The sequence below is a fragment of the Pimephales promelas genome, chromosome 16 (assembly GCF_988280905.1).
Source record: "Pimephales promelas chromosome 16, fPimPro1.hap1.1, whole genome shotgun sequence".
NCBI classification, from domain to species: Eukaryota; Metazoa; Chordata; class Actinopteri; order Cypriniformes; family Leuciscidae; genus Pimephales; species Pimephales promelas.
In genome coordinates this window covers 33,746,313-33,760,982 of record NC_142784.1, presented here as the reverse complement: position 1 = coordinate 33,760,982, position 14,670 = coordinate 33,746,313, and the positions used below count along the sequence as shown (strand labels likewise).

Here is a 14,670-nt window from a genome sequence, read left to right as displayed (position 1 = left end):
TCAATGGGCCATTTTTGGTCTTTATGGTGCTGAGTGTTACTATTTGATCTACACAGTGTGTGTTATACATATTTTGCAAAATGGGATCACATTTTTTACATGTATCCAAAAAGTCACAATTTTGCCAAATTTCATACCATTTGCATTAAAACAGCCAAAATGGTCAAAGAAATTAAACTGCAAAAGACCAAAAATGTCCCTAATGCAGCATAAGGGTTAAGTAAATCCACTTCAAAAGCTAATTACTCCTGGACAGAAACGCCATAGAGATATACAGAGCGACCGCAAAAACAGTATATATTATTATAAAGATGGCGGCGCCCTTGTTTTTCTAGCGCATAAGGTCTATACTTTGACTGCCTGTTGCTATGGTTACTCACAGCTGATGTAGCCAGCGCACTTGTTTATTAATTTCGATTGGTAAACAGTTTCACCACAACCCCTTTCCTAGTTGTCCTCGATCACTTTTTACTGGAACACCCTGCAGCCAATCAGAATCCAGTATTCACCCAGACCCATGGTATAATGCGGGTTAAAATAGTGACAGCACGTGGTTCAAAATTAATGTTATGAAGCGACAAGAATACTTTTTTTGTGAGAAAAAAAAATCGGCTACCATATCGGTATCGGCCGATATATGTTAATTTTTAGTTATCGCCTGATAAGAAAATTAGGCCGATATGTTAAAGCTGATAAATAATGTATTATTTCCTTCAGCTGAGACGCTTCAGATGCGCTGTTCAATATGATGAATTGGAATTGCTTGAAATATGATTGGACAAAAAATTAAAATACAGTTTTATGCAATGTGTGCGGCACAAGTGCGTCATATAATAATCAGAACATTGTAAATGTGTGCTTGGGATATGGATTTTAATGGTGAGACTTTTGTTTTTGTCATCAGGCTCTCAAAAATGAAAAAAAAAATTGGATTTAGATTTATCGGCCGATATATCGGTTATCGGCTTTCAAGTATAAAGATTATCGGTATCGCCCAAAATGTTAATATCGGTTCATTCCTTGCAGTGTCATGTGCCAGATTGCTAAAGCACATTCTTCAACTCTAGGTGTGTAAATGTGTGTGTTATCTCTCTCGTCACAGCTGAAAGTTCCCACCACAGATAAACCTGGAGTGTCAGTGAATTTCAGGAAACTGCTGCTGAATCGCTGTCAGAAAGAGTTCGAGAAGGATAAAGATGATGATGAAACGTTTGAGAAGAAGCAGAAAGAGTTGGATGCTGCCACAGGGGTAAGAACAAAAAATCTCAATTGCAAATTTTATTAGCGTTATAAATCCTGGAAACCAACACAGTGCTAAAACACACTGTAAAACACGCTGTGCTGAAAGTCCATTAAACAGGATGACATACGGTATCTTTTGACTATTGTTTGAAATGATCATGATTTATATCAAGAAAACAGTATGCAAATTGCTTGAAGTAGCATACTAGCATGCCAGTCTGACTATTTCCACAGTTTATCAGTCCCTCCAGAAAAACTTGATCATGCGGTCGCACGATTCAGTGCATAATCAGCCAAAGTCCGCATTTTTTCAAATACGCCGCACTTTCACCAGATAAATTGCCGATTTCCGTGCAAAATATGCGGGGCTTGCATGATTTCACAATCCTTGTATTTTCGTTGCAAAAAAGTCACATATATCTTAGCAGAAAGTTGAAAAATGTTGCGTTTGCTTCACACGAGAGCAGCCGTTTTCCCCTGTTGCCATGGTAATGTTATGAAGTGACATAACCTGTTCCCATGGGAATGTTAGGAAGTGACATAACCTGTTGCCATGGGAACATTATGAAGTGATGTAACCTGTTGCCATGGGAACATTATGAAGTGATGTAACCTGTTGCCATGGGAACATTATGAAGTGACGTAACCTGTTGCCATGGGAACGTTATGAAGTGACGTAACCTGTTGCCATGAGAACGCTATGAAGTGACGTAACCTGTTGCCATGGGAACGTTATGAAGTGACGTAAGCTGTTGCCATGGTAACGTTATGAAGTGACATAACCTGTTCCCATGGGAACGTTAGGAAGTGACGTAAACTGTTGCCATGGGAACGTTATGAAGTGACGTAACCTGTTGCTATGGGAACGTTATGAAGTGACGTAACCTGTTGCCATGGGAACGTTATGAAGTGATGTAACCTGTTGCCATGGGAACGTTATGAAGTGACGTAACCTGTTGCCATGGTAACGTTATGAAGTGACATAACCTGTTCCCATGGGAACGTTAGGAAGTGACGTAACCTGATGCCATAGGAACGTTATGAAGTGACGTAACCTGTTGCTATGGGAACATTATGAAGTGACGTAACCTGTTGCCATGGGAACGTTATGAAGTGATGTAACCTGTTGCCATGGGAACGCTATGAAGTGACGGAACCTGTTGCTATGGGAACATTATGAAGTGACGTAACCTGTTGCCATGAGAACGTTATGAAGTGACGTAACCTGTCATCCACTCAAAACGTAACGTTAACCAACTATTTGGCCGGCTCGCAAGCCCAAACGAGTGTGTGCGGCGTGCCTGTTGTTTTGTTCTTGCGTTTTGGTCGACGAAGCAACAAAACGTCCTCGCGTTGAAACCATTCGTTGAAATGGATTGAATTGAATTGCAACAGCATGTGAAAAAAGCGACAAAGTTTGCTAGGCCAAACAGACTGTTAATTGCGTGATAAAAAAATGTACGCCGTTAAAATGGGTTTGCGTTAACGCCATTAATAACGCGTTTAACTGACAGCCGTAATAACAGTAATATGTCCGTATGCCATACTGAATGTACGTGTTTCCCATGTCATAATGGTGACTGGTCTCTACAGGATGAGGTGAAGCAAAGATTGAAGGAGGAGCTTGAAGACGCCAAAGACAAAGCCCGGCGACGGTCGCTAGGCAACATCAAGTTCATCGGCGAGTTGTTCAAGCTGAAGATGCTGACGGAGACCATCATGCACGACTGCATCGTGAAGCTGCTGAAGAACCACGACGAGGAGAGCCTGGAGTGCCTGTGCCGGCTGCTGTCCACCATCGGGAAGGACCTGGACTTCGAGAAGGCGAAGGTGAGCACACACACATTACATCTATGAGCGGACCAAAGACGTGTGTGTGTGTTGATATTGAGCTGTGTGTCTCTGTTTTCAGCCCCGAATGGATCAATATTTCCACCAGATGGAGAAGATTATTAAGGAGCGGAAAACCTCTTCCAGGATCCGCTTCATGTTGCAGGACGTTATTGATTTGCGACGGGTAAGAGTGTGTGTGTATTCGAATTTTAGAATATTCGATATGTAATTATTATTTGAAAAATAAAATACTATTCGAATTTTTAATACGTTGCTCTGCTGGCCATGATAAATCCTATGCACTAACTCGCAGTTATAATTATATGCACTGGATGGCGCTGTTGAGTGTAATTATAATAATAACGATGATAATCAATCATTTGCTGACTCGTGTGTATGTGTGCACGTTCTGTACGATATCTGACGCAATGTGCTTTATTAGGCTTTTTTTTTAAGCATGCTTTTAATAATGCTTTTTTTATATATTTTACACATAGGCCTACTGTTTAATGTTTTCAACTAAAATAAATTTTTAATATATATTGTAAGCTTGTTGTGTATTGCCTAATTGTAAGCTTGTCCAGAAATGGTGACAAAAACGGAAAAACAACTTAAAAATAACGTTTTTACTGTTAAACATAATTTAAATAAACGAATATTCGATTTCTATGAGCCCGAATATTCGAATGCAATATTTTTGAAAAATGCCCGTCCCTAGTGTTAATGAGTGTGTGTGTGTGTAGCTGTGGTAGTACAAAAATAAAATTATATCGATACCGATTCCTGAACGATACTTTTTCGATACCAATTTTATGAAATGTGAGTGAGTGAGAGAGTGTGTGTGTGAGCCATTTTCCTTTCATTGAACAAACCAGAGCGCATGCAGGACTTCTTAAAGTTGTCTTGCAATCAGAATCCAGTTTTCACTTAATTAATGAATAGTCTGTGGTGAACGATTCACTTTTTCCTCAATAAAACCAGGGGCATGACTTTCTGCGCTGAGTCGTTCTCTCAGTGTGTGTGTTCTTAGGAAACTCGCTCCATGTGTGTCACACACACACACACACCCAAGACGGTTTTAAGTTTCATTTCAGCTGAAGCACAACTGAAGTTCAGAAAAGAGGGAGGGAATAAAAGAGTGGAAACACAAGTGAACAGAGTATTTTCAGTGTGTTGTTGTCCATTACCACCATTTTCTTCCTCTCAAACCTTAAAAAGGTGGATTCACACACACACTTATAGTGGAGATTTCATGTAGTTCAGTAGCAATGCTTTACAGCTCTTCATTTAACCCTTTGCTGGGACTTTTATTTTAAAATTTAAAAAATTTAAATTTAGATGAATGTCATCTTTAAGTCAATTATAATTAAGATAATGTCATCTTTAAGTCACTTATTATTACTTTTATTCACTTTTAAATGCCTTCTGTTTTGTTACAAGTTTTTACAAACTGATTGACTTCTGCAATTAGTGATCATTGAAATCATGTTGCTGCACGTTACCTTGAAAATGTAGTTTTTGAAAGGGAAGGATTTTCATACACGTACAGTGACGTCTATCCGAGTGAAACACTTCTAAAGCAGGAACAAATGTGGGCGGGGCTTGATTTGTGTCTGTGGGGAGTTGATTGGATGGTTGTGGTTTGCTATTGGTGGATCTCATGTGAGTGACAGGTTGTTGCTCCGCCCTCGTCTTCAGAAGTTATTCTGATTCAAGATCACCAGAAACATGTATTTAACACAATGATGTGCACTGATAAATCGTTTAAAATAAAAATAAGGATTGTCCATTTTGATTTGTGTGTGTGTCAGAATAACTGGGTTCCACGCAGAGGAGATCTGGGCCCGAAGACCATCGAGCAGATCCACAAGGAGGCGGAGCTCGAGGAGCACCGAGAGCAGGCCAAAGTTCAGCAGCAGCTCATGACCAAGAAGGACGGAAGAGGAGGAGGAGACAGAGGAGGAGGAGGAGACGGAAGAGGAGGAGGTGGAGGGGGGATGGGGTCTCGCGGTGGGTCACACACACCTGGTTCCCGTGGCAACCAGGCACCTGATGACGGCTGGAACACAGTGCCCATTTCCACCAAGAACAGACCCATCGATCCCACCCGACTCAGCAAGATCACCAAGGTCTGATCACTTATTATTATCATTATTAATATTAATAATATTATTATGAAGCCATCACTGAATAATATTGTCATGAAGCCATTACCGATAAGACTTGGTTGTCATTATTAGTATTACTATTATTATTATTACTATTTAAGACAACCAAGTCTGACCCATAATCAATAAATAATCAAACTCAGATTACTTAATAATAATAATAATAATAATAATAATAAGTAATCTGAGTTTGATTATTTATTGATTATGGGTCCGACTTGGTTGTCTTAAATAGTAATAATAATAATAGTAATACTAATAATGACAACCAAGTCTTATCGGTAATCAAAAAAATCAAACTCAGATTAATTATTATTATTATTATTATTTATTGATTACCGATCAGACTTGGTTGTCATTATTAGTATTACTATTATTATTAAGACAACCAAGTTTGGTCCGTAATCAATAAATAATTAAACTCAGATTACTTAATAATAATAATAATAATGACAACCAAGTCTTATCGGTAATTAATAAATAATTAAACTCAGATTACTTAATAATAATAATAATAATAATAATAATAATAATAATGACAACCAAGTCTTATCGGTAATCAATAAATAATCAAACTCAGATAAATTTTTATTATTATTTATTGATTACTGATCAGACTTGGTTGTCATTATTAGTATTACTGTTATTATTATTATTATTAAGACAACAGTCTGATCTATAATCAATAAATAGTCAAACTCTTACATATTATTATTATTAATATTATTAATATCATTATGAAGTCAGGCAAGGTCTGATACTTTCCGTTTACATGTTAATTTTAGTGTAATTTTTAGTTATCTTATGTGCTTATGTGCATTTATATAAATTTTTTTTTCATATTTTTCAATTCCGTTTTAGTTTTTATTTATTTCCAGTTTAAGTTTTTTAAGTGTTAATAGTTTAAGTTTTGTTAACGATAATAACCCTGTATTATTTTATTCAAATAATTACATTATTTAATTTAAATATTACACAAAATATATAATTGGTGAGTGAGGTAATCAAATAATTTATTTCAACTTCTAGATTGTGAATGTTTAAACTTTGGGTTAATAAGTTTTTTATATTATATAAATTATTTAAATGTATTGTTTAAAATATTTATTTAAATACACATTTGCATGTTCATCGTTCTCTGATGGTCACATGACATGCAGGTAAACAAATAAAATATGATATATATATATTAATATATTTTATATTTTAATCTTATATTTATATATATATATATATATATATATTAATATATTTTATATTTTAATCTTATATTTATAAGATTATATAATCTTATATAATCTTATATAAGAATCTTATATTCTTATATTAATCTTATATTCTTAAGGGTTTAAATGGTTTAATTAACTTTACATGTTTGTGATTTTGATAGCTTTTCATCAACTCACGAAGCCCTTGCAGTTCCCTCACAAACACTCAATATGAGCATTGAACAGTAATGTGTGTGTGTGTGTGTGTGTGTGTGTGTTGTAGCCGGGCGCTCTGGACTTCAATAATCAGCTTCTGGCCCCCGGAGGTAAAGGCACGTGGGGTAGTTGGGGCAAAGGCAGCAGCGGAGGCACTGGAGCCAAACCCAGCGAAGGCGGTCAGTGTGTTGCATTGCACAGGACTTCATTACACACACACATGTTTACAGTCGGGCTGCACATTTTTTAATAGGCTGTGATTTTTTTTTTTTTTTTTTGGCTGATCGGTAGTAAATGCTCCATCTGAACACTAGAGGGTGTCACACACACAAACAGATACCTCTCTGAACACCAGAGGGCTTCTCACACACACACACCACATATCTAGCAGCGCTAGTTCCCAGCTGTAATGCATCTGTCATCTGTTCGTCTACAGCCCAGGACTCCGGTCGGCCGAGCACTTTGAATCGCTTCTCAGCACTTCAGCAGCCGTCCTCCTCTTCCTCATCCGGCAGCGTGGACTCGGACAGGAGGGTTCCTCACAGGTCAGATCAGCATCATGTCATGCAGTTGACGAGGTGTTGCTCACACACCATTTGTGAGCATCTTCTCTCTGTGCACTAGGTTTTCCCATCACTCAAAATACGATATGGTTATAATGTCTATAATGGCTTAGTAGAAAAAATACTGTCAATGCGATTTATGAACCAATTCAACAGGTTTGTTGCAAAGAATCAACTCGTAAACTTAGAATCATGTTAATTAGGGCTGTTGGAACGAATTCCGAAATTCGAATATAATTCGAATATTAAAAAAATCACTACTATTCGAATGCTAAAGTTACTATTCGAATATTGCTTTTATATATATTTAAAAATAAATATATACTTCCGAAGTGACCAGGTGTAAACGGGCCCTTATCGCTTTCTTATTAACAATAGGAGAGCGCGGGACTAGCTTTCGCGTGGCACATTCGCAAGGTCTCGTTCACTCCCTCTCTGCCATCGAGCCGCGCGCTATGTATGTTATGCGCGGATTCCGGGCGATTTTAACTAATTTGCGGCCATCATGGAGACGTTATCAATATGCGGGAGACTCCCGGAACTTCCGACGCGATATAACGATCACATCACCTCTATTCATCAAGCCAACGCGCCGCAATCTATCGCAAATCAAAGTGAAGATCGGATTTATATCTGTTTTGCAAAAACACGTTTATGTGACCAGGTGTAAATGGATTCGTTTTGATTAATCAGAGCTATCCGATCTGAGAAAACGCATGAAGTGGCCAGGTGTAAACAGCCCCTAAATGTTTATTGTAGTAATGTTAGATGTCCCTCTAGTGGGCCGAACGTGTAACAACAACCACAGGCTATAGTGGCATTGACGATCCACAAGAATGTGTAATGTCGTAAATATTAATAATAGGATAAATTTGAGCATTTAATATTCGAATATTACATAAAATAAGGAATGGAATTCGAATAGTATTTTAGAGGAAGATTGACAGCCCTAATGTTAATCATGTACTAAAACGGAAAAGTTTTACCTTTGTGTTTTTGGCGTACAGACGATAACGTTGTCAAAGCGATCCTCGTTCACACAGAAATCGGCTGGTATTCTGCTTCCAGGCCAGTAGTTGGCGATGTCACTTTGGCGCCTCTAGACAGCATTTTTATTTTTGACGATAGAGTGCTGAAGTTACGACGTCACTTTGTAGGAGTTAGCATTTTAGCACTTCAGGGTTCCTCGCTCTAAAGTCTATGGGGTTTTTTATAGTTTTTTGCTAAATCGAGGGAACCCATACGCCGCTAACTTCCGAGTGCTCCTACAAAGTGACGTCATAACTTCGACACTCTATTAGAGCCAGACCGATATATCGGCCGATATTAGTCATTTTCCAAACTATCGGTATCGGCAGTTATAATGGCCGATAAATGAATATTTCAAAAATAAAATAAAAATGGACGAAATACGCTTGAACCATGTCATGAGTGTTGGAGTATGTAGTTTGTCCACCAGAGGGCACTTTACACAGTCCCTGTTAACCGCAAAGCTAGCTAATGCCTCTATTATCAGTGGAAGACCACTACGTTAACATTAATGAGCTTTGGTTCCTCTGTTCTGTTGCGACAATAAAAGAAACAAGTTTCTTTTTAAAATGCAGTATCATATTATTTTAGTTAAAACTCATACATAACTACAAATAACTAATGTTAGGGAAATCTGTTAATGTTTTTTTGCGCGTTTCTGAGAAAAATGTAAAAATATCAGCCGATATATCGGATTTTAAAACCAACAAATATTTGTATCGGTATCGGCCTTCAAAATCCTTTATCGGTCGGCCTCTACACTCTATAATGGTGTCGTTTTCAAAAACGTCCCCTTTGAAACCAGTCTTCAAAAGTTTGTGTTTTCAGGCCGTTTTCACGCAGTTGTTGTGTAAATGAACGGCCAAAACACACAAAGTTTTCTGGTTTTAGTTGAAAACGCCCCTCAGAGGCCCTATATATTTTCATGGAATATAGTTGAGTAAAAAATATAATAATATGCTTTCCTAAAAGATTAAAATTCTGATAAAGCACTTGAAATATTTACTTTGTCACTCTCCACCACTGGTCATTAATACTTAATACTTATACATGTGATATTAATTAACAGCACGTACATGCGGTAAGGGTTTGGTTTAGCATGTAATCATGCATGATTTACTGTTATTACTATTGTAGCATGTACATGTCAGAAAGTGTTTCTTGAGCAGCAAATCATATTAAACTGATTTCTGAAGGATCATGTGACACTGAAGACTGGAGGGATGAGTAATGACATAAAGGTGACTTGACTTTTTATACAACTTTTCATTTATATAGCGCTTTTTACAATATCGATAGTTTCAAAGCAGGTTTACGGTGAGAACAATGAGTTAATTTCGAACTAAAAGAGAACAGTGTCATTGTCCAAGTCAGTTCAGTGTTGATTCAGTTCCACTGTAAATATCATCAATTATTAAATTAGTTCATGTCATCATCCAGCTCAGTGTCAGTGCAGTCAAATCAGTTATATTGTTGAGTATTAAGTGGCAGTGGCAAGCAACCCAAACTCAATCAGGTGACAGAGTGGAGAAAAGGAGGAGGAAGTCCTCCTTTTATAACTAAAATAGAGAGTTCTCTGGCCAACACATGAACACTGTGTGATTTTGATTCAGGCTGTATCACGGTCAGGGTTTTTCCTGGGTCTAAAATGGTGTCAAGGGTCAGACTCCTTTCTCGCCCTCTTTTCAAAAAAAGCTGTGATTTTTACCACTGAATTTCATAGCTTTGTAAGATATAATCCTTCTTTGCTAGACCTGATTATTATTTTCATATATAATCATATTGATATTAAAGTCTAATTTTCTACCGAATAGCAAACAACTGAATAAAAACAACTTGCGCTTTTTTCTGATTTCACCTCACTCTAGTCTAAAATAAATGATAGATTTTTCTGCACATTGTGATATAGGCTAAATAACCTGAAAATACTGTAGATATTTAAGGCTAAATCTTGCTAACAACTCTTTCTGAGTGGGGTGTACACACTTACGTTTTCATTTCAGAGGTGTTTTAAGTAAATGATTTGTTGGTAACGCATCACAATAAGGTTTGATTAGGTAACATTAATGTATTAGGCTAACTAACTTAATCTTTGTTAATCTTAGTTAATAAAAATGCAGCTGTTTATTGTTTGTTTAATACTTCACAGTGCATTAACTAATGTTGCCAAATACAACTTTTGATTTTGATTTTGAAGTCTAGTTGTTTATTAGTTCATGTTAACTAATGTTATCTAATAGAATCTTATTGTAACATGTTACCGATTTGTTAAACACCGATTTAGACGTCTCGTGAGTTCAGTGTTGGACAGATCAGTTGTTTTAACCATTCATTAAAATTAGTCATATGGGCGTGAATCGGATGTGTGTGAGAATCCCGCAGTTAGAAAATCGCTCAAGATTTGTCAACGCCGAAACCATTTGTCAACGGCGAAACCATGCGTCAACGCCAAAACCATGTGTCCGAAACCATTTGTCAACACCGAAACAATTTGTCAACGCCGAAACCTTGTGACAACGCGCCGAAACCATGTGGCAATTTTCTGCAATTTGTCAACGCCGAAACCATGTCAACACCGAAACCATTTGTCAACACCGAAACCATTTGTCAACACCGAAAACCATTTGTCAACGCTGAAACCATGTGTCAACACCGAAACCATGTGTCAACGCCGAAACCATGTCAACGCCAAAACCATGTCAACACCGAAACCATTTGTCAACGCCAAAACCATGTCAACGCCAAAACCATGTCAACACCGAAACCATTTGTCAACACCGAAACCATTTGTCAACGCCGAAACCATGTCAACGCCAAAACCATGTCAACACCGAAACCATTTGTCAACACCGAAACCATTTGTCAACACCGAAACCATTTGTCAACACCAAAACAATTTGTCAACACCGAAAACCTTTTGTCCGAAACCATGTGTCAACACCGAAACCATTTGTCAACACCGAAAACCATTTGTCCGAAACCATTTGTCAACGCTGATACCATGTGTCAACACCGAAACCATGTGTCAACGCAGAAACCATGTCAACGCCGAAACCATGTCAACACCGAAACAATTTGTCAACACCGAAACAATTTGTCAACACCGAAACCATTTGTCAACACCGAAAACCATTTGTCTGAAACCATTTGTCAACGCTGAAACCATGTGTCAACACCGAGACCATGTGTCAACGCCGAAACCATGTCAACACCGAAACAATTTGTCAACACCGAAACCATTTGTCAACACCGAAAACCATTTGTCTGAAACCATGTGTCAACACCGAAAACCTTTTGTCCGAAACCATTTGTCAACACCGAAACCATGTGTCAACACCGAAACCATGTCAACACCGAAAACCATTTGTCAACACCGAAACCATTTGTCCGAAACCATTTGTCAACACCGAAAACCTTTTGTCCGAAACCATTTGTCAACACCGAAACCATTTGTCCGAAACCATTTGTCAACACCGAAAACCTTTTGTCCGAAACCATTTGTCAACACCGAAACAATTTGTCAACACCAAAACAATTTGTCAACACCGAAACCATTTGTCAACACCGAAAACCTTTTGTCCGAAACCATTTGTCAACACCGAAACCATTTGTCAACACCAAAACAATTTGTCAACACCGAAACCATTTGTCAACACCGAAACCATTTGTCAACACCAAAACAATTTGTCAACACCGAAAACCTTTTGTCCGAAACCATGTGTCAACACCGAAACCATGTGTCAACACCGAAAACCATTTGTCCGAAACCATTTGTCAACGCTGAAACCATGTGTCAACACCGAAACCATGTGTCAACGCAGAAACCATGTCAACGCCGAAACCATGTCAACACCGAAACAATTTGTCAACACCGAAACCATTTGTCAACACCGAAAACCATTTGTCTGAAACCATTTGTCAACGCTGAAACCATGTGTCAACACCGAGACCATGTGTCAACGCCGAAACCATGTCAACACCGAAACCATTTGTCAACACCGAAACCATTTGTCAACACCGAAAACCATTTGTCTGAAACCATGTGTCAACACCGAAAACCTTTTGTCCGAAACCATTTGTCAACACCGAAACCATGTGTCAACACCGAAACCATGTCAACGCCGAAACCATGTCAACACCGAAAACCATTTGTCAACACCGAAACCATTTGTCCGAAACCATTTGTCAACACCGAAAACCTTTTGTCCGAAACCATTTGTCAACACCGAAACAATTTGTCAACACCAAAACAATTTGTCAACACCGAAACCATTTGTCAACACCGAAAACCTTTTGTCCGAAACCATTTGTCAACACCGAAACCATTTGTCAACACCGAAAACCATTTGTCCGAAACCATGTGTCAACACCGAAACAATTTGTCAACACCAAAACAATTTGTCAACACCGAAACCATTTGTCAACACCGAAAACCTTTTGTCCGAAACCATTTGTCAACACCGAAACCATTTGTCAACACCGAAACCATGTGTCAACACCGAAACCATGTCAACGCCGAAACCATGTCAACACCGAAACCATTTGTCAACACCGAAAACCATTTGTCAACACCGAAAACCATTTGTCCGAAACCATTTGTCAACACCGAAACCATTTGTCCGAAACCATGTGTCAACACCGAAACCATGTCAACGCCGAAACCATGTCAACACCGAAACCATTTGTCAACACCGAAACCATTTGTCAATGGCGAAACCATTTGTCAACACCAAAACAATTTGTCAACACCGAAACCATTTGTCAACGCTGAAACCATTTGTCAACGCCGAAACCAACACCGAAACCACAAAATCCTCCAGTCAATCACAATAGCAAGTTCTGATCAAATAAGGCTTTGGCGGGACAGAATGTCACTTTGGCGACCACCCCAAAAAATATAATGCAGGAAAAACCCTGCACAAGTCAGAATCAGATTATAGATATGTAGCATTCAAATATTTCATCCAGTTCCTTTTGCTTGAAGATCGGATTCATCACGGCGAAGCTGGTCATAGGTCTTTGCCGAGGATCTGTGGCGATGGCTGTCGCATCGACGAGGTCTCGGGGATTGTCTAGTTGACAGGGATGCGTTGTGGTCGTGTCTAGATGCAGGTCCACCATCTGATCTGGATACGGACCGAATACAGCTGTCTACGGTAACCTCGGGATAAACAGAGAGACTAATATTAGCGTAGATGACATATACGAGGCAACAAGTGTATCGGGTGTTATAGGAAGTGTTCCCGGTTCCGGTTGGCCTAATGTGAATTATAGAAATGTGATGTTATACGTGAATGCCAGGTTAAAGAGATGTGTTTTTAGTCTAGGTTATAACTAGTGATGCACGATACATTTCGGCTGCCATATCGGTATCGGCCGATATATGTTCATTTTTAATGTTATCGTTATCGGCCTGATAAGAAAATTAGGCTAATATATTAAAGCTGATAAATAATGTATTATTTCCTTCAGCTGAGACGCTTCAGATGCGCACTGTTCAACATGATGGTTTGGATTTGCTTGAAATATGATTGGACAAAAAATGAAAATACAGTTGAGTGCGGCACAAGTCTGTCATATAGTCCATGTAAAACTATATGATGTGATTGGAATATGGATTTTAATGGTGAGACTTTAGTTTTTGTAATCAGACTCTCAAAAATGAAATAAAAATTTGGATTTAGATTTATAGGCCAATATATCGGTTATCGGCTTTCAAGTATAAAGAATTATCGGTATCGCCGAAACCATGCGTCAACGCCGAAAACCATTTGTCAACACCAAAACCATGTGTCCGAAACCATTTGTCAACGCCGAAACCATTTGTCAACGCCGAAAACCATTTGTCAACACCGAAACCATGTGTCAACGCCGAAACCATTCGTCTGAAACCATTTATCAACACCGAAACCATTTGTCAACGCCGAAACCATGTGTCAACACCGAAACCATGGTTTCTTTGTAAGCTTAGTGCTTTGTAAGTAAAACCATGGTTTCGGTGTTGACACATGGTTTCCGCCAAATGGTTTTCGGCGTTGACGCATGGTTTCGGTGTTGACAAATGGTTTTCGCCGTTGACAAATGGTTTCGGTGCTGACAAATGGTTTCGGCGTTGACAAATGGTTTCGGTGTTGGCAAATGGTTTCACATGGTTTCGGCGTTGACAAATGGTTTCGGTGTTGGCAAATGGTTTCACATGGTTTCGGCATTGACAAATGGTTTTCGGCGTTGACACATGGTTTCGGCGATACCGATAATTCTTTATACTTGAAAGCCGATAACCGATATATTGGCCGATAAATCGAAATCCAAATTTTTATTTCATTTTTGAGAGTCTGATTACAAAAATCGGTATCGGTATCGGCCAAAATGTTCATATCGGTGCATTCCTAGTTTAAAGAGCTCGCTGAA

General features: G+C 38.5%; 1 protein-coding gene across 5 annotated transcripts in view; it reads left to right on the top strand.

The window, feature by feature from the left end:
* The window catches only part of eif4g1b (eukaryotic translation initiation factor 4 gamma, 1b), a 72,816-nt gene that overhangs the window by 48,063 nt on the left and 10,083 nt on the right, over nucleotides 1-14,670 (top strand). For all 5 annotated transcript variants that reach the window (XM_039660282.2, XM_039660281.2, XM_039660279.2 and 2 more), the window contains 6 exons: nucleotides 1,103-1,249; nucleotides 2,836-3,072; nucleotides 3,155-3,259; nucleotides 4,887-5,204; nucleotides 6,735-6,846; nucleotides 7,104-7,212. In XM_039660282.2, the coding sequence (XP_039516216.2) occupies nucleotides 1,103-1,249; nucleotides 2,836-3,072; nucleotides 3,155-3,259; nucleotides 4,887-5,204; nucleotides 6,735-6,846; nucleotides 7,104-7,212 (1,028 nt within the window). The remainder of the gene's footprint in view (nucleotides 1-1,102; nucleotides 1,250-2,835; nucleotides 3,073-3,154; nucleotides 3,260-4,886; nucleotides 5,205-6,734; nucleotides 6,847-7,103; nucleotides 7,213-14,670) is intronic.